The sequence below is a fragment of the Xiphophorus maculatus genome, chromosome 2 (assembly GCF_002775205.1).
Source record: "Xiphophorus maculatus strain JP 163 A chromosome 2, X_maculatus-5.0-male, whole genome shotgun sequence".
NCBI classification, from domain to species: Eukaryota; Metazoa; Chordata; class Actinopteri; order Cyprinodontiformes; family Poeciliidae; genus Xiphophorus; species Xiphophorus maculatus.
The window spans coordinates 13,504,286-13,530,476 of record NC_036444.1 but is presented as its reverse complement, the minus strand read 5'-3'; the positions used below and the strand labels follow the sequence as shown (position 1 = coordinate 13,530,476).

The following is a 26,191-nucleotide window of genomic DNA, read 5'->3' as shown; positions in this document are numbered from 1 at the left end:
AATGGCCAAAGTTTGATGTTTGTTATAATTTCCTTACTAAGCAAATAAAGGAAAGTGATCTTAGCTTGTTATAGGACGATAAATTCTCAATATATGGTATTTTATCTGGGACAAACAAAAATTGAAGGTGGACTGATCAGTCCACTCTGACTGATTCACCCAGCACAAAACCTAGATTTATATCCAGAGGAGCAAAAAGAAAAATACATTAGCTCCATTTAGGCATCAAAGCATAATTTGTCACGACAACAAATTTTGCTGGATGATAAATTGTTCCAGACGTTATAGCAATAAACAATAATATTGTTGTTTTGAGGCCATTTTTAAGTGATATAACGGTAATGGCAAAATAATAATGCAAGAACACATTATGAAAGATCAATAAACTTTAAATTCTAATGAACATTTAAAACTGGAACTGGAAGACATTTTAAATATCCCAAATAAATAAACAAAACGATAAATGAAATTAATTCGGAAGAGATAGTTGAGACCAAAGTGTCAAACTGAAGACTTTTATCATCCAGTCTTTGGTAGAAAGAGAGAAAAAAAGAGATAATAATAATTACTGAGTTTGTTTTAATTTATCATGCGATTAATTGATTTATTGATTATTGTAACAGACCTAATAATATCTCCAACCTTTTATCTGATTCTCATTAAACTCCAAAACTGTCTCAAGTGCACGTTGTGTTTAATATCCAAACAAAAATGGTTGGAGTTCATAGTTTTTATTCTACAAATAGAAAAAAAAGAACGATTTTTGAGCATTTGATTTGAAGATAACGGATCAGATCCGATCAAGTGATAATTGGCCGATTCTGATCTCTTGTCAACTGGTGCACCTCCAACATATCACATCTCTTTCTGGCTGCATTTAAATTGTGTTTGTAAATGCAGTGCTGTTAACTAAGAGACTTATTTTCACTTTTAGCTACGTCAGAGCCATCGTTCCAGGCATAACGGTTTGCTGTGTTGCGGCAAAGCGAGTAACATAATTTCTGTCTGATGAAAATCCAGAAGCGTGTTCCTTATGCTTGTCTGGACTGAGACTTTCCTCCCCAAGAGAAAGGATGGAGAGGCGGGAGACGTTTTATCCACCTGGGTTAATGAGAACAACATGAAATGTTTTCTCTGGCTAAACAACACGAATTTAAAATGTTAACATGCTCTTTACCGTCTTAAGCGGAGCGGAGTCATCCTTCGTCACGCTGATCGCCCACAGTGTTGGAGAGCAGACTGGGCAGCTTGCTCTTCACCAGTTAAACAATCTGGAGGAATTAATTAATCAATCTATGATGTTTTGGTTCCGTTTATTAAAAGTTTAATAATAATAAAAGTCCTATGTGTTTGTCTGACACATAGGACTTTATGAGTAGTTATTGAGAGAAGGTTTATATTTGAACCCTAACACATCCCTTACTTTTAGCTGTTGATGCCAAATGTCAGCACATTAAATAATAAATTAAATGCTTCAAATTAAATGCCTTGCACTAAATGGAAGTTAATGAGGAATTTAACTGCTATAGGTCAAGTATTAATTATTAACATTGTCATTACCACAAATGGCCTAACTCTAGGTTTATGGCAGCATCACAAACACTTATTGTTAGATCTTGTATTTATTACCTCTGGACAATTTATAGACTCCTTTATAAAAAAAAAAGCACCTGATGCCACTTCATAGCATTATAAAAAAAATCCTATATCTTATGTTTGAAACAACCTTTTGTGTGGAAGTGATGAAAATATCTAGAAATTTTGGCGGAACAGTCGTTTCGTGTGCTTTGTGTCGATTACACATTTCAGAAACAGCAATGTGACGTTAATTTTAGATACTTTTTGCATGAATGTCACCAGGCATGATCAATCGCCTCTTGATAGGACTGCAATACTCAGGCTGGAGAAATTCACTGTAATATTCCTAGAAGTTCAAAATCCTACATGAAATGTGTAACGTTTTTTGATAACCCAAGCTAGAAATACAACATGGGACACTAATGTATTCAACAACCCTGAGGAGTGAACACGTTGCTAGTGTTTAAAGGGATAAAATGTAGATGAATAAGCAGGTAACCATTGCCCCGTACTAATCCTGCCCTGGGCAGTTGCCCACATTGTCCAAGTTGCTACTTTGGAGGTAATCGGACTGCAGAGTCAGAAACAGTTTTGATGAGAGCAGTCTAGTGCTCGCTCCAGCCTCCACAACTTCAAAAAGAATCATTTTAAAGTCTGATAAGTTATATTTATGCTCCATAAATAGCTTCTGCTTATATCAATTCTGTTTTTTTTTTTTTTTTTGTGGTATTTTTATCTTTTTCTCTACTTTTTAACATTTGTGAATTTTTTATTTAAAACACTTGCAGTCCATCAAACTTTGGGGAAATGACGTACTAAATGTTCTTGGAGAGCTAAATGTGATCCAAAGCTTGGCAGCAGATCCTCCTCGCTCCGTTATAGCTGCTGAGCTCAGACTGGATAATCAATGTTTGGAGGCGTCGTTTAGCGAATGGTCACCCAGTGCCAGTGTTAAAGCTACTGCCAGCTTAAATTAGCTCATGTAAGATAAGCCCCTGCCTTGTTGTAGCTTCAAATTGCACTAGAGATAACATAAAGTGTCTGTGAAATCAAGACCTTCAGGAGGAAACGTTTGAATTTGTCAAGTTTTAACTCTGCGGTCCAAGTCCCGCCAATCGTCTTAATGTGGCAGCAGTGTTGAGAGACAGACGGAGCGGAGGGAGAGAAAGCGACCTTCTTCTTCTCTCTTGTTGCTTCGTTGATGAGAGGCTTGAAGAATCAGTGCATAACATCCTGTCTGCTCTGTCGGTATTAATAACTCACCGAGAGATGGGCTCTGTCAGAAACGGAGGAGGATTTTTATTGAGGCTAGAAGCTGCTGGAGCTCTGCTCAGAGGATCACACTCGGGCTCAGCCAGCCAATGACCAAATATCTAACTAGTCCAGTAAAGTGAATTGGGTCAATGCTATTCTCCACACCACAAGCGCACTGCATGTGCGGACAATCCGGGGCTGTGCCGCAGCATGTGTTTGCATAATACAGAAAGATTTGGTGTTTCTGTGTCAGATCCTCTTCTGAAAAGTAACTCTCTGTAACAGGATCAGAGTTTTACTGGCACTTGGCCGTTTTTAGATCATAGTTACTCAACTGGAAAAGTTTGACCTTAAATAAAGGGTCTTTTGTCCTTAGAACGACAGTTTTCCATGGATTTTTCCGATACTACAGTGCAAACTCTTTAGTTCCGGATCTCCACCGCTGTGAGCAGATGATGCAGCTTATTGGGGCAGATTTTGAAAACGAGGATTCATCTTGGGTCTTACTGCGATAAACAACATATTTTGATAATTGTTCATGATATGTCTGAGTGCTGAATGAGAGTGCCTTTGTGTGGCTCCTGCTGAAAAAGGGAAAAAGAAATGTGTGTAAAGTTGATGCAGGCGCATCCATATAAAAGGAACAATAGGAAAGTGTCTTAATGTGCAACTTTTCAGCGCTGAATCATCTGGAACAACATGGACTAAAAATATGTCTGACCCTTAAAGTGCTAAACAAAACAGCTCTCTTTGGTTTCAGCTCCAGGTTGTCAGATTTATGAACTTCCTTTACAATTCTTAATTAGAAAAGTTGGGGACATTATGAAAAAAATATTTTATTTATAGACTGAAGCTGCACAATATATAAAGGCTCTGTTATCTTTGCAGTCTCAGGCTGGGTTTTAATGTGGCTGCTATGGACTGCTTGAATGTAATGTTTGTTAAACTATAACACTATTTATGCCCTAAACTCAAATCATATATTTGACCAGTTGTGGGTTCATAAAGTTTATTTTTCAAAACCAATTATGCCCCCACCCACAACCTTTGTAAAAAAAAAAAAACTCCCATAGTACTTTGCAACATCTTATTGTTCAAATTGCTAACAATCTTGTTTGTTTTGCTCAGGGCAGTTTCAGGATTTTGGCCAGCCCAGTGCCAAAGCGACCTGAGATCAGAAAATCACTGAAAAACCCAAAATAACAGAACGAAATATTTAAAAAGACAAATTGGTGGAAGATGTAATCATGGAGCCACTTAATGATGCTGTAATAGACCTGAAACTGTTAGAAATCAACTATATTCTCATACCGGTTTCAGATAATCAAACGCAATATTTGAGGAAAATAACCTGAGTAAATACAAAATACAAGCTATACAAGCCAATCTGGACCCTTGCAAAAAAAAAATCTTCACCTAAACCTAATTGCAGGCTGTGACCCTATTGGATAAGCAGTTATAGATATTGGATGGAGGATGAATGGATATTTAATGAGGTCTCCTAATTTTTCCACATGAAAGCAGTTAAAACATTGTTACTTTGCTGCTAATATATTGTCTAGGCATATACATGATTCATCTTTGTGGTATTTCTGCCGCCCTATAGATTAGCTGTTAACCATGTTTTGTCACACATGTTGAGCAGCATGTCTGCAGTGTGAATGTCTTTATTATTACCCACCTGTCGTACTCAGATATAACTTTCCACAGACTTTATGTGCACATCCAACAGAGTCAAGGTTTCCTCCAGAAAACTCGCTAACCCTGGTGGTTGAGGCGCCCGGCAGTCATCCAGCAGCCTGCCATGTTTTTGAGCTAAATAATGTTTAAAGTTGACAGAAAATTTGCAAATATCACTTGATAATTATGTGTTATTGGAAGATCGGAAGGTTAATATCTGAACACAAAGTATAAAGTCTTAATTTTTACAGCAAAACAGTTCAAATGTCAGAGCTTTTCACCATCTAGTTGGTCATTTCAAAGAACAGGACTAAAACTTTCAATGAAGTGGTTTTTAGGTTTATGTTTTCTGCTGCATAGTGTTTACCAGCAGAGCCAAGAGCAGCTGGGAGTATTTAAATTTTTAAATACTTCAGTCTGTCTTCTGCTTGCTTACTTTACATTACAGCCTGCATGCTGTAAATCAGAGTATGAGCAGTGACTTGGCTGGGCGTGATGAAGATGCTCTGCTTTGTGTTTTATCAGCTTTTTTTGAGCCCATAGTATTATCAGCATGTAAAATCTCAGTTCAAGTAAAAGCAGCCCCCAAATGAACGTGGTGAGAGACGACAAGAGCACAGTTACCGAGGAGTCTAAAGTGGGTAGAAATGGAAGCACTCAAGCAATTTTTTTAAGTTTCCCTGCTTACAAATAGTCACTTTGCTCCTTATGCACCAAACCGCTCACCCTGTTTTCATCGCCAGAGCTTTAGAAAAATATGCAGAGGATTTACGGCTCTAAACAGAGACATCTCACTCTTCGCCTATGCTGCATTGTACCTGTAGTTATTCAATTACAACAATGCAATACTTAACTTTTATTTTTCACTGTGTGAGACAGAACTGCTGCATAAAATCCCTTTTGAGGATTTTTCTTCTTTTAGTTTGATGATCATCCCTCCCACTTAGCATAAATCATATCTTACTTAGACAGGCAGGGCTCCAGCTGATGGTTTGCGTTCATAGGGTAGATTAGCCAGATTAGCCTTCTCTGTCAGTTTATGATTTGAATTAGACGGATTATGAAAGATGAGATACAGAGCTGAAACAGGTGGGGGGCTACCAACAATGCTCCAGGATTTATTTTTATTTCTATGGAAGCTTGTTGTTTCCCCTGGGATAAACAGAAACAGTTCCTGCATGCAGGTGCTCCTGTATGAAAGAACTAGTATTCTATGGATTTTTTATTTTTTTTATTTCAGTAATTCTTGTAATTTTTTCACAGAAATGTCAGCCTATTGAAAGCCTGTCTCTGTAATGTATGGCATATGCATTTCATTCTTATTTAACATATTTCTGCCTCACAACTATAAAATCAACAGTCTTTCCCATTATTCTCTAGACTATTTTTATATTAGAGATATAGTTTTTGTTCTTAGCATTCAAATTGTTTGAAAAGGAACGAGTTTTCTACAGCGTTTAGCTGTAATCATCAAAACTATTAGAAACAAAGCTAAAAAAAAATCCCTCTAAGCGTGGAAGGAACCTGAGTTTCACTCTTTAAGCTGATTAAATGAACCTTATTATTGTATACAGTAAATGCATGAATACTGATTTGAATTACTTTTGTACTTATTCGCAGTTTGCATCTACGCCAACATTTATTTTATTGTAAAGCTGTAATTTAATCGCTGCTCCGTCTTAAATGTGGATTTAAACTCCACTGCTGCGTTAATCGCGCTCGATGCTGCAGCAGGCAGCTTTCTGCCTTCCTTAAAGAAATCTCAGCTCCTGTGTTAAAAGCGCTTCATCTGCAATCAGGATTTCTCTACTGATGCAGTTTTCGCCTTCTTCCAGCAGAGGGCGCTGTAGCTCTCCGAGACGTTAGTGCCGCAGCAGAAGCAGTCATTTATCCTCCCTGACTCTCTCGCTGTCGCTCTGTGGTTCTTTATTTCACTTCAGAGGGAAAGTTAATAAGTATGCTGTCCAGTATTTTAATCTTCAGTGCTCGTTTCACATAAAAGTTATGTGTAACTATGACAACTGCTGATCTTGCCTCAGCCTGAATGCGTCTGTAATTATCGCCAGGCTGTCTGGTTTGAGTTCAGCCTGTCTGGAACGATGTTACCTGCTGTGGTGGCTGAACTGATGCAACTGTGCTGCACGAAATGGAGCAATAGATTCATGGCTGTAATGACCAAGCTGTCAGTATCCTCAGGTTTCCCAGTAATGGCATCTGTGATACCTGGTATTATCGCCTTCAGCGTGTAGAAAAACACAGAAACACAGTTTTTACTTTGTATTTTCATCAAATCCTCTATTATTTATTTTTCTTTTCCTTTAAAAGAAAATAAGACAAGAGTTTACTTTTTCTTCAGATAATGCGCTGCATGTTTGTCGTTTTCCCCTCTATTTGCAATTAACTGAACTCCTCTTGATGTTGCTGCAAGTTTCTAAATGAATAAGAACGTTTAACGGAGCTTCTTCTACGTTCATCTCTTTATAGGTGGCTTATGCAGAATCCGGTGGTCATTACACTGAGTAACATCACCTCACCTGGCAATTTACAAAATATATCTGCTGGTTGTAACCATCCAATATGATCCACTGTGAGCAAAATGCTTATCAATAACAGACCACATTTTATTGTCAGCAACTTTTCCATGAGAGGGGTGACAATTTGTCCAAGAGTTTCTTTTTTAGGGATAATTTTAGACAGGAGTGCATGAATCAAAAAGATTTTGTGACTCAGCTTTTTATTCCCTGCAGAAACACAGTCTGCCGCTGTGTTAAGCTAGTATTTTGTGTTTGGTGTAATATTATCATGCAGTACTGTGGAAAGTACTTGTCCCCTATAACTGATTTCATGAGTCTTTGTATTTATTGTCAAACTTAAATGTTTCAGATAATCAAATGCAATATTTGAGGAAAATAACCTGAGTAAATACAAAATACAAGCTATACAAGCCAATCTGGACCCTTGCAAAAAAAAAATCTTCACCTAAACCTAATTGCAGGCTGTGACCCTATTGGATAAGCAGTTATAGATATTGGATGGAGGATGAATGGATATTTAATGAGGTCTCCTAATTTTTCCACATGAAAGCAGTTAAAACATTGTTACTTTGCTGCTAACATATTGTCTAGGCATATACATGATTCATCTTTGTGGTATTTCTGCCGCCCTATAGATTAGCTGTTAACCATGTTTTGTCACACATGTTGAGCAGCATGTCTGCAGTGTGAATGTCTTTATTATTACCCACCTGTCGTACTCAGATATAACTTTCCACAGACTTTATGTGCACATCCAACAGAGTCAAGGTTTCCTCCAGAAAACTCGCTAACCCTGGTGGTTGAGGCGCCCGGCAGTCATTCATCCAGCAGCCTGCAATGTTTTTGAGCTAAATAATGTTTAAATTTGACAGAAAATTTGCAAATATCACTTGATATTTATGTGTTATTGGAAGATCAGAAGATTAATATCAGACCACAAAGTATAAAGTCTTGAAAAAATGCAAATATTTAAAAAATCTTAAATTGATGAGCAATGCTAAACCTGGTGGGACCACAAGTTAAGCCTCGTAGCCCACCAGGCTTATAATACACTGGGGAAAACCCTGAGAGTGTTTTCATAAAGCAGAAAAACTCAGTCAGGTTGTTACACTTGTGTTTACTTTGTTTTTTTAAGTAACTTGAAGGACAATTTATCAGTACAGACAAGCTCTATTAGACTGTCTGCTGGGTTATAATCATCAAGTTGCCTTTCCTCAGCTTTTGTTTCAATCATTGTTATTTTTGTATTGACTGGAGACTCGCCGATTCTGAATTTAAAGCCCCCAGATTATCGACTGCTGCTCCACCAGAATGATGAGTATTTTACGGCTCAATGTTGCCCTTAAGAGTCCTTCGTATTTTGCGCTCACCTGTTGTGTTGTTTCTTTATTATTATTATCATTATTATTATTATTCCCTGCTCCTGCAAAACAATAAATGACCCCAGTTGTACTGTTGCATTTTCTCTTCCCTTCCTCCCTCTTGTATCAGTGCTGTTGTTTTCATTTAGATGCATCCTGCATGTTGTTTCTGATGGAGTCTGAAGAGCCCTGCTCGAGTTGAAGAGCACAATCAGGAATGACAAACACCACCGTACAGCCGCCGCAAACACCAACACGCCGACGCGCTCACACCCCTGAGTCCATCAGTATTTATCTCATCACTATGGTTGTGTGTTTGAAAGTGAAACGAGGAATTCATTTACCTGCTGAGAGAGGAGGGATCGTTCTTACAACCTTTCATCTTTAATCCTGCAGTCTCATTTGTAGTGCAGCCGTGTTTTCCTTTAATGTGGTTCTAAGGTTGCCAACGTGTGTCTGATCTTGATTATGACACTGTAGGAAAGACATGGAGGGACATCATCATTAAGACTGGTTTGAGGATCAATATCAGGACCTTCAGGAGAAAGACTCTGTCATTTACTGTTAGAAATAGGCCTTCCCTCCTCCTGTCACAGGAGCACTGAAACAGATATTTCATCCACAGCTGGACGACTTCAACAGGACAACCAAAAGCAGAATTAAATAGAAGTTTTTATATACCTTTATTGATATTCCTCTAGTTACGACGTTTAAAGTGTTTCAACAATATCAGGCCAATATGGAAGATTTGTTTGGTTGGTTGTAACTAGCAGCTTATGATATTTGGCAACATGGGCATCTTGAAGGGGTGATTCGCTCAGGGCGCCAGCTGCTTCTGATTTTGGGTGCAGAGAAGCTTTATGAGCAGTGGCGAAGAACGTTTTACTTTTTCATAACATGCAAACATAAATCTTATCAGCTGCAGCACTGTTCACAAAAGAGACAGAAACAACAACAAAAAAAGTCTCCATTTGTTTCTTGTCTTTAAATATTAGACAGGTGTCTTCACTTCCTTTTTTAAGTCTCTTTCAAAAACTCATTTTTTCTCACCAGCGTTAAGCTCAGTGTGAATTCACACGCCTGTTCTATTTTATGAGTGTTGCATATGTTTCATCTCTTGGTCTTATTTTATTCTTGTACAGTTTCTGGGGAAACTTGCTTATCTTTAAATGTAATTTATCAATAAATTGGATTTCGATTTTATGTTTTCGGAGCCGTTGCTGTAACAGTTTCTGTTTCTTCTAAACTCTGTGATTAACCAGCATAACGATGTTCCTAAAGTTTTGGGTTTCAAAAGGCACGTATTTGCAGTTGCAAACCTACACCAATCAGGCAAGAACACTAAAAGGATTGACATGTGAAGTGAATAAAAACCCTGATCATTTCTTCATCTTCTGCTCCCGGTTTGCTGTAATCCGTATTTATCAAAGTGTGTAACCGAGGGCCAGTGATGCTTGTGGGAAGCCAAGGCTGGACCATATGGTCTGATCCCACAGATGAGTTAATGTGGCTCAAGCTGCTGAAGAAGCTAATTCTGGCTCCAATAAAAAGACTTCACAATACACAATGGATTGCTGTTTGTTGCATATGAATGAAAAAATCAGATGAAACTTTATGAAATATATCCATAAACTAACTTTTGTCAGTAAAGAAACCTTATTTAATTATTTATTGCCACATTTGTATATTCATACTTAAATGTTTATGCTTTTTTGTTTAAGAAATGCAAATATTTACTCCCCTTCATGCTTCTTTGTAATCTGAGCAACCTAATGTGGAAATAGGTGAAAGTTATTGATTACAGAGCCTCTCAGGGTTTTGTTCTCCATGACAACCACTCTGGAAAAACAGCATCTTTTTCGCGTCTCCTCTGCCTGCACGCCCCCAACCGTCAGCTCACATCCCAACCTTTAACTCGCCCTCACTTTATCCACTGCGGCGCTTGTCCGTGTTCGTGTCTCAGGGGAGATCCGAGCAGGCCGGTGGTGAGTCTGGATTTAAATAAGTGGATATACAATCAGGGTCAGAGCTGACAACGGTGAATTCCTGAAGCAGTACTGCAGGATTGTTTGCATTTAAGAGTTTAGTGGTGAAATTTTGTTTCACCACTAAAACGAACTCGGTGAATCAGTGTGCAGAGACGGCGTTACTCTCCTGTCATGGCCTGATGGTGGAGTGGATATGTCAGAACTAATTATGTCTACCCAAATCAAACAAAATGGCTCCTGTTAGCTCCTGCATCTACATTCTCCATGCAAACTGAACTTTATTATGCACACACACACACACCTGTCTGCTGGAAGAACTCAGTGTTTGCAAATTACAAGAAATCCTAAAGCTCTTAATATGTGGACACTTTTTGACTGTTAGGTGAAGGTTATTTGGTCTAAACTGATTTGCGTTGCTTGAGGAAACAACACATTTCTCAAGATTCATTAAAGATATGTAAGGGATAAAGAATTTAATAGGATGTAGTGTAATAAACAGTTTTGTTTTGTTCTGTTTATTCGAGTTTTTAAGTCAAATGTGCATGTTTTGTTAAGATGCATGAAATAATGTCATTTATTGCACCGTGAAAAAAATATATTGTGACGATTTATTTTACTCTGATTAAATAAATTCCTGTTTGCAGCCTCCAAAGCCAAACCTTATGATTGTGTTTTTAGCCTATTTTGAAAAACCGTAGCGTGTTTTTTTTTATGCACAGCTTGCAAATCTGAAAGGATCGTCCTAATCAATTCACACTTCCAGTGACATTTACGGTAACAGAGAGACGCTGCGACTCCTGGTTTCTCTGCGTCACGTGATCTGCTCTGCATGGTTTACACAGACGTCCCAAACTGTCCAGGAGAGCACAGCTGAAACAATAAGTATTGAGTTGTTCATAGCAATATGAACAAAATGCAATATGCTCATAGCAAAGCAAAAGGTTATGAAGCAGGAGAACAATGTTTCTCTGTATGTTTTGTCTGAATAAAAGCAGCTGGTATAAAGATTGAAGCAAATATGGAGTCTATTTTTTATTTTTTTCTCCGATCATATGCTTTTGAAGCTGCTTAACTTGACAGGTCAGCCTGGATGCTGTTTCAACTTATCAAAATAAATTATGTGTGTTCCTCGCTACTGAGTCCACAGAGGTCAAGATTTACAACCCACTTCAGAGCAACTTTGACAAAAAAGTTCATTATTACCAGCTTGACTGTGCTAAAAATGTAATAATATACAAACTGTCTTCCATGCAGGATGGGAAGATTACAATCAGACACTTATTTTCCCCAACAATTAATTTAAAACAAGACAAAAAGCAAATTATAAGAAAATGAAATATAAAGTCTAAAATATAACTATAAAAATTGTATCAAAGTTGTTATTTCTAACGGCAGTTCTCTCTTATTTGTGCCACTGTGTGTGCTTGTTAGTCCATGTCCTGTCAAACTGCGAGCGATGCTGAAGAGGAGCTTTGAAATGAACAGGTTGGCTCATCAGCGTCCTTTCCCATCAAACGCACACATGTCGAGTCATTTCTGAGCGATATTCACTTAAACTCCACTTCTTAATGAGTGAAATTTGCCCCATGAGCTCAGTGAGCGACTCTCCTCAGTGATCGGGTTTTATATGTGCTGAGTTTTACCATCGTTATTGCTGCTTCTGATTGATTCCAGCCATTAAACCGAAGCACTGTTGTTCCATCTGTGCATCTGTTCCTGCGTAGTTTGTATCATCATGTTGACTTGCTTTTATGTTAAAGTTTGTGATTATCTCATTTACCCCAGCATACAAGCACTACAAGATGAAGTAGCTGACATAAGAGTTTTCAGGTTTTTCTGATGATTGCTACATTTGTACATTCAGGATCACCACAGTTGCATGTTTTCGATGAAAAAGGAATCAAGTTCTTTAAAGGCGTGAGAGAAAAGGGAGTCAGATCAACAGGAAGATATTTACTGACTGGACAACCTGCAATTTTAACTGTCTACTCTGGGCGTTGTTATGATGAGAACCTCGCATTAACTCTGTAGTGCTTTCTTAAATATATGAAAGCGTGCAAACATCTAATCCTCTAAACCACAGACTTTAGTGTATCTAATGGTGATTTTATGTGACATGCATTGTTGAGAAGTGGAAGGAAAGTGAGACGTGGTATTAATTTCGATCAATAAAAATCAGAAAGGTGTGTTGTGGATCTGTTACTCTGACACCTTCAAATATACACGTGTGTAACTCAAGCTCAGCAATAAGACCAGAAGCCCTTTGTAACTCTGGAGGAACTGCAGAGATCCACGGCTCAGGTGGGGGGAAGCTGTCATCAGAACAACTTTATCATGCGGTCAACAATTCTGGCCTTTATGGAAGAATAGGAAGAAATAAAGGTGAAGGAAGACTAGCAGAAAACGCTAACTGAACATTTTGCCTTCATTCAAAATGGTGTGTAGTCAAAAAAACAAACAAAAAAACATTGCACTTTGAACACACCATCACAGGAATTATCAAGCACTCAGTACCTTGGAGAGACTCTCCTCCCGTCCATGGTGGAGGTAAGGCCATTTTCTCCAGGCGTACCAGCTGCTGCTGGACTCCAGCGAGGAATCTGGAGCTGATAGTAAATAGGCCACCTTGTTGAAAGTCACTGTATGGTGGCACAGACTTTCATCTCTCTCTCTTTTTTTTTTTTCCTGGGTGTTTGTTTTGGATAAACGAACTTTACAGTGAGTCAGTGTTGACTGGCTGAGCTACTGTATTTCTCTGTGAGCAGGAGCTGTAGTGGATGTTGTCTGCCTAGATGGGGTTGTGATTGATAGCACTGTCTTTCTCTGAGATCTGGGTATATCCTATACATATCTTGTCTATTCTTTTGCTTTCTTGATGCAACCAATCACCAAGAAAGCCAGCCGTAATGTTTTATTTAGTTTTTGATATCTGTGGTATTGTTCGTCCTGCACAGTTAAACCAGTCAAGCATTTTCAAATCAACCCTTCCTGCAGACTCGGCTCATATCATCAGCATGTGTTTCTGTGCCGGTGTTTGTTTATTTCTGTTTTCTTGACCAAACCTCACTTAAAAAACTGCCCAAGGCATCTTCACTGGCGTCTGCAGCTGTGAGCTCATCTGCCCTCCATGTGCGTACGGCTATGTGTAACCTCAGAGTGACATATGCTGCTGCTGCTGCTGCTTTTTGCTGTATTTCTTCCTGCTGTGTGACGTAAACACAAGGTCAGACTGGGCGAGCGTGTGGTGGGTGAGATGCTGCGTATTTGAGAAATTTCTGAGGGCATCTGCCTGCACTCAGACATGCACAAAAATGGAAACCCACATCTACGAATGCCTTCGCATGCATGAGCATTTTTACGCTGCTGTCGGACAGCTTTTCTGTCTTTGTCTTGCACACCCTCACACATGCACTTGCACACTCTAGTGCAGTAACACCAGAAGCAGATAGAGGATGCTGCAGGATTGTGAAAATAGCCTGGCCAATCGGCTGGCAGGTTTTTTTTTCCTTTTTTTTTTTTCAGAGCCCGGCTTCCCACTGGCACATCTTCTTCTCCTCTTTTTTCCCTCCTCCTGACGGTCGTCGTCTCTCTCCATCTATCTGTGTCTCTCTCCATCTACCACCCCCCCCCCCCACACCCCACACCCCGGTCGTCATCTTCTGGGATTAAAATTGGCTGCAGCCGGTTGCTGTGTGCCGGAGCAGCAATTGGGAAGCAGAGGAAGACGGGGAAGACGGGGAGGTTTCACCAAGGTAAAGGAAGATGTGTGGCGGTGGGATGTGAAGCTAGAGGACGACAGGGAGGACAGGCTGTCAGTGGATATATACCTGTGGAGAAAGACGTTTTTTTCTTCTTTTTTTTTTATCAACATCTGGGCCAGCTGCTGTTGAGGTGCATGGATCTCACTCCCTCTTCACTGTCTGGCTATCTTCATCTCAACCTCTCTCTCTCTCTCTCTCTGTGTCTTTCTCTGTGTGTGTGTACTCGTGTGCATGTATTAATATGTGTGTGTTGGTGTCTGCATGCCCAACATGAAGCCTGTGTCTGAATACAAAGCAGAGTGGTTTATCAGAGAATCACGTCAGGCCTGATGTTGATGAAGGTTTTACCTATGCTTCCTTTTTTTCTCCTCATTCCTCCTCTGGCTTGTCTGAAAATAGTGATGAAATGGTCTCAGTTTGTGCGAGCGGACGATGCATTATTGTTTTCTGAGAATCACAGAGTCACCTGTGTCAGGGACTCGTGTGCATGTGTTTGCACTGGGGCCCGATGCATTTCCACTCCAGTGCAATGTGTCAACCCCCCCTGACAGGTAGGCGCTGCATCAACTTGTAGGCCCAAGGCTGTTGACTCAGTTTGGCAAGAGGTCAATATTGTATGCATGACTGGGAAGACATGTTTGTCATTTGTAAATGCTTAAGATGTAACCTCATCCCTTCCGCTGTCGGATGTGATACTATTGCATACCAAATGTTGCGTGTAGAGTGAGTTCCCCTCCTCTCGTCCTCCTGGGCTTCTCTTGTTTTAGATGCAGGCAGGAGAAACTATTTGTGGACCTTCTCATGAATCTTTCCCCGCTCTTTACTCCTCTGCGTACAGTTGTGTTCTTTGCTCAGTTCTATTGTGTTGCACTTCAGTGACTTAATGACAAGGAAAAAAGCTTATACAGCATGTAATCTATGGAAACAGAGAAGCGTAGAGAAAAGTGGGTGCGAGCTGTTGTCCTCTGTAGCTTTTGTTACCTGACCTGCTGACATCGCACATTAAGTCCCTATGGGATCACCGATTTACACAATTACCCTGACGTGTGCGTTTGGGTCACTGGTAGTACTGGTTGGTTTGATTTGGCTGTGAAAGTTTGTACGAACTACAAGCCTGAATGCCTTAAACATTCAATTTGTAACTTGTATTGCTTATAAAGCATGGCAAGTGGTGCTTTTGATACCAAAAATACCTTTTATTGTGAAGTTTCAGACAACAGAAATGACCCAACCCCTCCCAAAAACTCAAAGTTTTCTCCACTATCTCTGGCCTTACAATACAATATGGTCACTTCATGTGTAAGAGATGATGAAGGCAAAAAAAAAGTTTTTTTTTGCCATAGAGACATAAAATCCCATAGAAAGCATATTGTTTTTACTTGTGCTGCTAACAGTTTAGTTACTCTGCACAATGAGCCAAACTCACTGGTTTTCTGACTTGTAAGTTAGACGTGGTTAATCCAAAATTTAAAATAAACTTGAAACTTAGAATTGTCTAATTTTGAGTTTAGAAAATTTACCTCCCAAAATATGAATTCTGACTTGGAAAGTTGTAGATTCTCAATGCCCTGATGTGAAAATGGATTTTGCTGCTTTCTAAGTGTATATATACGGATAAATCACAAAATTACTCAAATTGCAAACAGATTAGGGTTTAATCTATGCTTCTATGACCTGAGGTAACGTTACGATGTGGCTCGTTCAGACTTCAGTCTTGAATCTGATTAAGAATTTGTGGAAGGAAGCAGGAGATAAAATTAGGGTGATGCAAAAAGCTGATTAATAAATCCATCTTTGTTTATACGCACTTGTTCTTGAACGGTCAAGGGTTCGCTGGTGCCTATTTCCAGCGATGACTGGGAGAGAGGTAACACTGGACAGTCCACAGGACTATTACAGGGCAACACAGAGGACAGACAGACACACAGACAAATTAGAGTTATCAGTTATCATAACAGTCAGGTTTTTAGATGGTGGGGGGAAGCTGGAGGACCCAGAGAGAACCCACCACACATGCACATGGGAAACATGCAAACTGAATCCAGAACCTTTTTACTGCAAGGCAACAGTACTACCAACTGTGCCACTCTGCAGTCCAAGATTGTGATTACTGCAATACCAATCATGATGTTATAGTTAATTATTCAGAAAGGTGTAAAAAAATTACAAAATTGGACATTTGGCATCAAATGTAAAAAAAAAAAAAAGAAAACTACATATTTTGTCAGAAACAAACTTACTGGTTGAATGTTGATGAATTTCAACTTAAATCTGCCAAGATGATAATTTTAGGCTCAATTGAAGCTGCAAAAAAACCCAACAAGCAAACAAACAAACAATTTCTTGCATTTCTTAGTGTTTGAACATGTTTGTAACAAAGTTCCTACACTGATGAATTACATAAATCCAGACAGAAACACATTATTACCTGTTGCTGCTGTTATGCAGATTTAAGATTGAACTGTCTAGCAAGTCTATTGCTTTTCCAACTAGCAAGTTAAACATTGCCCATGTTGCATTTCACATATTTAGAAAATATTTTTTTTTGGATCAAGGTTGGATAAATAAAATATGTCATAAAGTTAGAAGTCTGACTTGGAAATCAAATAAAATATTAAAATTTAGGATCGTACTATATAAGTGTTATAAATAATGAATACATTTTAGCATGTTTACTGACATGTTTCTGGTTAGTAAACATGTTCTTCCAGGGGTTAAATAATTTAGGTTTAGAGAAAAAAAACACATTATTAATGGGTTTTTTTTTTTTTCGTTAACCTGCTCACTAGACACAACCATCAACAAAATCTGCTGGTTTTCTTATTTTAAAAAGGCAACGCGATGCTGTTAGGAGTCTTCATGCTCTCTCTGTGCATGCATGGGTTCTCTCTGGGTACTCCTGCTTCCAGTCAGTCCAAAAACACGACTGTTAGATTAATTGTTTATTGTTTAAGTATAAGTGTGTCTGTGTAATGTTGTGAGTCTCTGTGTTGCCCTGTGATGCTTTAGCTTTGTGTGCCATGTCCCAGTATACAATCACATGATATTCCTAAGTATGTGGTTATATACATAAAATCCAGGTCAAAGTGCAATTTGGAGGCACTTTTGCTGCTACCAGCCATTGACCTGCTCACTGACCCCAACAATGACTGGTTACTTGCAAGTAATTAATTGTACTTGAAAATCGGGATACCTAAAGTCAAACCAACCTCACATATGTGTTAGTAGTCTTTTGTAATAAAATTGTTTTTATTGTTTCATGAAATCTGTTTGACTCACAGTATTGAACAAGGCCTGCTAGTAAACATGTTGCTACAGTTATTAAAGTCATCTACATTCTTATTGACTTCATCAGCTTGGTCATTGAAACCAACCAATAACAAACTCATCTGGTTTTCTGTCTAACAACTGGAATAAGGAGTTCTAGTGACTCCTGAGAAAAGTGGGCTTTGAACAAACAAACCTTACATATCCCTGCTGCTCCACATCAATATGTAAAAATATATTTTTATAATAGCTACTTGCTGCAGCTTTATTGGAGAGTTCTCTTTCAGGCCAAAAAACTATTAGCCATCGTGGCTAATTGTCAGCCATCTTAATTAGCTACATGCAAAGTTGATTAGCCGCTGATTAGCTGATTGCAGAGTTGTTTAAAAAAGAAACTACTGTGGTTTAAACTGAGGTCAAATGTAACTTATTACAAGCTTAGACAAAGAACTGTGAGGATAAATTCTGTAGACTAAATTGTGTAGCATAGTGTTGGTTATAAAAAATGAGCATGTATGGCTGCCAGTAGCTACATCTTATTTCTCACTGATCAGCAGTGCTCTCTAGAAACCAGATGTTTGTTTAGGTTTGGAAAAAGTTTCTACTCCCTGGTGTCACTCAGCAGATAAATCTAAACTTGTTACTGGCCCAGTTTTTGTCAAAGTAGTAGTATCTGACTGCTTATACTTTCTGAAGTGGCTGAAAGTGTACAAATGAATAAAACAGCCTTTTCTCTAAAACACTACTGACCTCCACAAAACATATAAAAGTGTTCAGGTTTGAGAAGAGTTGACTTGTTTAGGAACTGCTGTTTCTCGTTTTAGCTCATTTCAGTAGATTTTCGGAGACCATTTGAGCAAAGCGTCTCTTTATACCTGATCCTGACTCAACTCTTTTTATGTTATTTTTTTAGGGGGGGTAGTTGATAAAGATTTGCGGCACTACCTCAACCTTCGCTTCTCCAAGGGCTCAGTGGACCACGACCACCAGCAGATCATCAGAGACAACCTCTACCTCCGCACCGTTCCCTGTGAGTCCGTACTCTTCTCCTCATTGCTGTTCCACTCCTCTCTGATCTCACTATCCTAATGCTTCAGTGTAGTTGTTTCTTTTCCCTCTTTGTTTCTTTTTAAATAAGATGCTCTCCACTCCTCCCAGGGCCTTTTTTTCCCCCTCCTCTCTTTTTTCTCCCCTTTTAGTTTTGCCTCAGGATGTTTCCCCTTTATTTCTTTCATCGCACACACGCTCTTTCTCTCCGTCTCTCGCTGTCTATCGCTCCTTCTTTTCCCTCAGTCGTCCGAGGTTTCCACGGCAACCACCTTCTTGTCTGGAGGCTTGCGTTGTCGTGATGCCCTACCCCCTTCAGCACACATTCACAACACACACAGAGATATAAAGAGATAATAACGTCTCTCTTGGAAGTGTTTGGAAAATTTCGGCGTGCTGGACAAACAAGCCGTCACTCAGACGCTTCCTGCCGGCGGGTTCGTCATGAAATCTGGGTTTTGTCTCTCTCTCTGTGCCTTTTGCCTCCTTTCCCCGGCAGGTCCTGCTTCTGTCGATGCATCGAACAGCTCATGAATCAGCTCGATGACTTGCTGTTACTCCTTGTTCGTGGAGCATGAGTCAGTGGATTCACAGCCATGGTTTTTTTTTGGATTCAGCGTTGATCAAATTTTTCAAACAAGTTTAGTTTTGGTGTCTTGATGGTTTGTTACTGAATCCACTGAATGATTCCTTTGTTGAGCAACTTCTGCCTCTCTCTCTCTGTCATTACCTCATTTTCACCACGTTAGATTTTCTCTTGATTTTAGATTTGATTTCAGACTTAGTGTGAAAACTGAAGGAAGATCAGGTTGTGATGTCATAACCTACCTACCGCCATTGACAGCAATTTTTCTTTCTTTCTTTTTTTTTTTTTTTTTTACAAAATACACAGTCTAGAAAAGTCTGGTATTTGAGTTTCTGTGCCAGAATAAAAGTTTCTATGTTTTTATTAATATTTTCCTTGTTTACATTGTTCCCTCTAACTTCCTTCCTTTTTTCCCCTTCCTTCTTTCTTTCTTTCATCCCTTTGCTCCTTCCTTCCTTCTCTACTTCCTTCCTTCCTTCCTTCTTTTGTTCCTTTCTTTCTTCTTTCCTTCCTTCTTTCGTTCCTTTCTTTCTTCTTTCCTTCCTTCCTTCCTTCCTTCCTTCCTTCCTTCCTTCCTTCCTAATTACATAGAGATGAACATGTTAATTTTTTTTAACCCAACTAATTATTTATTTTTTTTGCCTGCTTTCATTTCTTTTTAACATATAAAAATTCAGAGCCTTTGTCTTGTGCTAATCTGACAGACCTGTCATCTGCAAACAACAATGATGGCCGACAACGCCGCTTTTCTTGACTCACTGAGGTTAATTTTTGCTTCAAAACAATCTGATGTGAAGCTGGAAAAGTCTTTTGTTGTGTGTAAGTTGTGCAAAAAAAGAATTAGCCTAGAACCAAAACTATTCAACTCTATAGTACCATGTCAATGTATAACATGTTGCAGCAGCTCAGACGTCCTCAACGCTAATGTCAACTTCCACAGTCCACATTTCAAAATAAGTATTTTTTTCAAAGAAGTTACTGTGAGGGTGCTTTAAATCGACTCCCTCACTCAGGTACAATCAGACACAATAAGAAAAATGCCTTGTTATGCTTTTATTTTGAAGACTAACTTTTTCTTTGAGGTCAACTTCCTGAGGGCTTGCTAGCTTCATGGAGTGTGTACATGATGGCAGCCAGGCTTCACCTGCAGGAAGTTCTCTATTTGTTTTCGTCCAATTAATCATCAGAATAATCGATTATGAAAATAATTGTTAGTTGCAGCCCTTCTTGGAAGTTGAATATGTATAAAAACTATAACCACCTTTGTTGTTGAGCTCATATTTCTATTTATCCAATAATTTATCTGTGAAAAAGCTTTTTGAATTGAACATGTTGCCTATTTTGTCGACCTATTGTTTTGATTAAAATGTTGATTCATTGCAAACTCTGTAATTAACTCGATTAAAATGTTTTTAATCAAGTCCCACCACTACTAATAAAGTTAGTGTGTATACTTTACAACATATATCCAGAGTTTTCTAGTCGGATCAGCCTAAAACACCCTTCAGGCATAACTGCAGAAGTGAATTGACTGTTTACTATCCTTTTAATAATTTTTTGCCCAAGGGCAGTCATTCAGGCTGATAATTGTTGTCGCCAGTATGTTAAAGTGTTTTCAATAACAGTGAGGAAGTTATTTCAATATCAGCGATTAATAACCATTGTGATAAACGTTCCTCTGGCAGTGACTCATACGCCATCACCATTCAGAGGACGGAAAGGTTGTGAAAAGCTTAAGTAGCAACACTCTGGTAATGGTGTATGCAGAAGATTTATGTATCTTTTGCAGCTAGTTACTGTGTTTAACACCAGTGTCGAATTTGACAGTAGATTTGCTGGAAAAGCAGTCTGCACCTCCATTTCTGTCCTTCTTGTTTTCTGCCTCGCTCAGGCTGTCGGCTGTGTTTTAGTGCCGTTCAGGCCGACTGACAGAGTGACGGCCGTGGTAATGGGCATTGGCTGAACCTTAACACCTTCTCTCTGCTAATCCTAAAGGACGCCATGTGCCCGTTTTGTTCACGTTATCCCCCATTTTGCAATGATATTTCAATTACAGTCACCTCCCAACCGTTTATTCGAACAGAACAATTATTATTCTGTGATAACGTAGTAATTACATCTCTGTAATTATCTGTCCATCATGTTGCCAAGCATATACAGTGTAATGAAGACTCCTACTCTTCATCTTTTTGATGAATCTTATCGTATCTTTGTTGCAAAAACTCACTTTCAGTCTTCGTTCACAATCGAGAAAAGTCTGAGAATTCCTTTTAGCATTTTCTAATGTGCAGAAAAAATGTGTCATTTACAGCACTAAAGTCTCATAATGATTAACAAGTGCAGTTGTTTTCACAGTGATTTACAATAAATTAAGCCTTTAAAAGCTCTTGGGAAAACATGTGATTGTGATATAATTATTGTAGATTGAAATGACAGTACTGATTGCAGTTAAGATTTATTTATCCAAGTCTTATCGTTTTTCTTTCATCAACACGTTCCCATCATTCACCGTGAGCTTTAGTAGCTCCTTCAGGGTCCGGGGAGTGTTCATCCACGTTAGGATGTAACACACATAATCTTAAAATATGTTTTTAAGATTATATTAAAGTGTAATAACCTACCAAGTGTTGCTTTCTGGCAGTTTTTTGTGGTGGAAAGTGTTGCAAAACGAGATATTGTGCTGACAGTTGCAGTTGAGCAGTTTCTACAGTCTTTATGCACATTTAATCAAAAATCACAGCAGTGACATTTTACTACTTGTCTGTTATCTACGTGACTTTAAATTCAAGCTGAAGGGGACATGTGGGTGTTAAAATCTGAGTCCAACACACCACTATAGGACAGAAAATGTGCAGCGTTTATCCACAAGTTCAAACTATCTCTGAAGAAAAAGTGTAATTCACATTTACAAAATGCAGTTTTCATCCACCAGCAGCTAAGTACTGTCATATTGGGCTGCGAAAGAAACATCAGAGCGCACAGATCAACCCTGGGTGTCCCCTGAACATCGTAAGCCTCAATTTGCAGGAATTAGTGGGACAGCTGAGGATGTTTCAGCCTCAAAGACCGGAGCTGTAGTTAACAAAGCAGCTCTGAGGTTCTCCTCAGGGTCCAGTCTGTTTGTGTTTAGTCTTCAGCTGAACCAGAGATGAGACGCCGCCATCACAGAGTCAGGCGGCGCTGAATGGTGGGAGGCGGATTTACAACAGAGGGATACGTGCTGCTCCAGAACTTAGAGAGGCGTACCTCCACTACTCTCTTCGTTACTTGGCAACATAATGGTTTCTCTGGTTCTCTGGTCTGGGTTGCATATCCAGTCAATCCAGTCCTTTTCTTTTTGCTTCTTCTTTGGGGTTTTATGGCAATAAAAAATAGAACCAGACGCTCATCATACTTCTATTACATTATATCCTCTTTGTCATGTTTAGTACTTGAAGAGGACCCAAAAGCAGCAGGCAAAAAAGTAGCATAGATGAGAGAATTTTATTAAACAAAGACAAAATCCAACTTACAAATAAAGGGGAACAAAAAAATCCAAGCAAACACAAAAACTGAAGATGTGAGGGGATTCCAGGTGGACACAAGGAGAGTGATGAGGTTTGGCAAGATAACAAAACACACTGGCGACTAGTGACAGAGAGACAGAGGAGCTCAAGTACTGGGAGGTGTGGCTGATGAATAAGTAGGTAACAGGTGTGAGTGGTTAGAGCAGGAGCTAACTGGGGGGCGAAGGGAGAGAGAAAGTGGCACAGGAAATAATGCAAATACTAAAGAATAACTCAGACTTAAGAAGCATGATACACTAGAACAGAAAATAACTAGAAACAAGAAAAACACAACAAGAATCACTGAGGAAGAACAAAAGTGGAAAACAGGGCAAACTAAATGGAGAAAGCTAAGGAACACCAAAAATCCTAAACCAAACTCAAACAACCCCAGGCCCCAACTCTTAAAAAATAGTTTCCCTAAAAAACATATGTTTTCCGCCGTCAACCTTATTACAATGTAATAATATTGTTAAACCTCGGTTCCCCACGTTGGTCCATGAACAACACTATCACAATTTTTTACATCCCATAAATGCATTTTTGTTTTTTAACCATTTCCTCAACCCCACTCCAGTAACCAAACCCAGTAGGATGCTTTCCCGTGATGAAGATGTTCTGATCAAGTTCTGGTGCCCAATTCTCATTCCACTCAGCATTATCTCTGATCTCCTATTACTTCCTCTGTTCTTTCTAACCTCAACCTTTATTCTGAATGCTGTATAGATCTCTTCCTTTTGATCCATTATCCCACTGAAGTTTCAGCTGGTTTATGGTTTTTGGCTTTTGAATTCAGATTAAATCCACCACAGAATATAACAGAAATAACCTTTATTGTCTCTGTGGTGAAATTTAGATGTCCCAGCAGCAAAGTGACAGACAAATGAAACATGAAGATTCACACATAGATAATATATAAATGTACTAACTGTACAATAAGGGCACAATTACAACATAATATGTCCAACATCTTCTAACTAGTGTCACATTGTCTTATTATTGTTTTAAATGATGGTATCAACTCGAATTACAGAATATGATGACCACTACCTGTAAAGAATGTAAATAGATGACGCTCCACTTTTGGTATTTTTGAAAACTATAAACTTTTGGGTCGGGTATTTAGAAATACTTGTCTTGTATACTGTCTTGTTTATTTGACAAGTCAAAGAGTTAAAGATTTTGAAATACAGCTGATCTAACTCAGTATAGATAACAGAAACCATTCTTGGCAGAAAACAGAAAAACCTGACTCCGTTTCAAGCAAGTTTAAGGCTATTTTTTTGGACTTCCATGTCTAAAATATTACAAAAACTGCAGAACAAATCTAGAAATTTAAATCCGGTTAAGTATAGCAACAAAGATATGAAGGAACCCTGTGCTTTGAGATGCCCCTCTCTGTTAAATGTGAGCATGGTTCATTTACATGCGTTGCTTGACTTTTTGGGAGTCCTACTCTCAGTTTAGTCAGGCATTGCTAAAGCATCAGAGTGACACAGCGTCAGATGGCTAACAAACCAGTGATGGTGGTCCTGAACGCTGCTCTGCGCTGCCCGCCGGGGCTGTTTGTTGTCGTGAATTGAAGCATTTGACAATCACTGTTTGGGTTTTTTTTTTTGTTGTTTTTGTTTTTTTCCTCTCTCGTCTGCAACGCTCTGACCATGCTGTCAGAGTCGGTCTGTCAGCTTGACGAGCAGACGCCACTCTGCATCACAACATGCTGTCAAGGACGTGGGAGGAGGTGTGTCTGGCTGTCAGGGAATCTGTATATGTGTGTGTGTGCGTGCATAGAGCTAGAAGGCTCACATGCTGACATCAACTGCATTCTGTTATGTCATTGGGCTCAAGGATAGCCTGCTGCACCCCAAACATAATGAGCCTAATGCAAGAATGTTCTCTTTGATACCAATGACATGCTGCAGACTTTGTATTTTAAGCTGCTGCAGTTGTTTGTGAGTTGCGGCTCTTCTTTTTGAACATGCACTTACCTCTCTTTAAGCGCAGATGGCAAAACAGTTGCAGGATTAACACTTGGAGGACATTTCCAGATTAAAAGCGTCTGAAGACACTTTTAATCTGTGTCTAAAGACACTTTTAAACTTGAAGATGTGCTAAAGAGTGAAAAAGGACTTACAGTTCCTTGAAAAAGTATTCTTACCCCCTTGATTTTCCACATATTTAATTTTAATTCAATATATATTATAGGCCAGCACCAAGTAGCACAAACCTGTGAAGTGAAAGGAATGTGTTACATTTTTTTAATTCTTCATATTTCCCTGTGCCCCTCTGCTTGGCCACCCGTAAATAAAATCACATTTACAAGTTGCCCAGCTAAACATTATTCTGAATCTCAGTCTTAATCTCCTTATAAATCCAGGCGTTCTGTAAAGGCATCAGGGGTCAGCATCATGAGGAACACAACAGATAAAGCCAACATGGAGTAAGCTTTTAGATTTTGTGCAGCAGCATTAAAGATGTTCGTCCCAGATCTCATAGTACTTTGCAAATTAGCAAAGTACTATGAGTACTAACAAATACGACACGTTAGGCTGAACACAGTAGCCCCATAGTGAAACATGGTGGTGGCAGCATCATGCTGCAGGGGAATGGGAAAGCTGATGAGATGAGAGAATTCAGAAAATACATGTGTGAAAGGCCTAGTCAAAGTTCAGACTGATATCAGACTAATATTGAAATCAGATAATGGTTTGATACTGACTGAGGTGGGCTAAATTAACACACATCACAATTTAAAGATTTTTAGTTGTAAAAATATTCAAACTAGGACTCAATTTTTTATCACTAAGCGTTTTTGTCAAACAAAATCCAAATAAAATACAGTGAAGTAAAAAGCTCATGAGACACAAACACCTTTACAAGGCATTGCATGAGCTGGAAAAGTAAATGTAGAAAAGTTTTACAATAATTCCCACAATGGCTATATTCTTGTGCTTTTGGACTGAGATTCAACCCTTTATTTTAAATTTTAGGGAATAATTGACCCCTTCAAGACAAAGAGCATCTTCTGTTTCAAAGTGGAGATGAGACTGTTAAAATGGACTGAAAGAATCAGAAAATCAAAGAAAAAAATAAGGTAAAAGAAAGAAGGGCATCATAAAACAGACTGTGGGGGAAGGGATGGTGATAAATGTAGACATGAGCTACTTTAGACTCCTAGAAGATGGGAAAAGCGGAGAAGACAGGCAGAGAGGCAGGAAGAAAGAGGATAGAAAGTGTAAAACAAGAGGACGGAGGCTGTTGGGAGAGCGGACGTGCTCCGAGTGGAGGGAGAAGGCAGATATGAGGGAGTCTCGTAAGTAATTCCCAGGAGACGCATCTCTTCTCCTGCTGTATACGCAGAGACATCAGCAAAGAGGCTCTATAAATAGCCCGAACAGTGAGCAGCACATTTCTGTACTCAGATAGCCTATAAATACATGCAGCTTCTGTCGGTTCACATCCAGTGTTCTGGACTCTGGCTGCCCGGCAGCTCTGCAGCCTCTGACAGGGAATCCTCCGGTGGAGACACAGAGGAGGGGCACATAAAGATGTTAATGGGGAACAGAGCCAGGATGCATAGGATGGAGATC

The 26,191-nt window shown here is 39.1% G+C and overlaps 1 protein-coding gene across 11 annotated transcripts in view; it reads left to right on the top strand.

Annotated features, from left to right (window-relative positions):
- LOC102223934 (membrane-associated guanylate kinase, WW and PDZ domain-containing protein 2-like) overlaps positions 1-26,191 on the top strand; it is a 108,951-nt gene that overhangs the window by 7,997 nt on the left and 74,763 nt on the right. For 10 of the 11 annotated variants that reach the window (XM_023342886.1, XM_023342893.1, XM_023342851.1 and 7 more), the window contains exon 2: positions 18,337-18,453. In XM_023342886.1, coding sequence (XP_023198654.1) covers positions 18,337-18,453 — 117 coding nt within the window. Of the gene's footprint in view, positions 1-14,161; positions 14,287-18,336; positions 18,454-26,191 lie in introns of those variants that run through there. The other variant, XM_023342875.1, reaches the window with a different exon arrangement.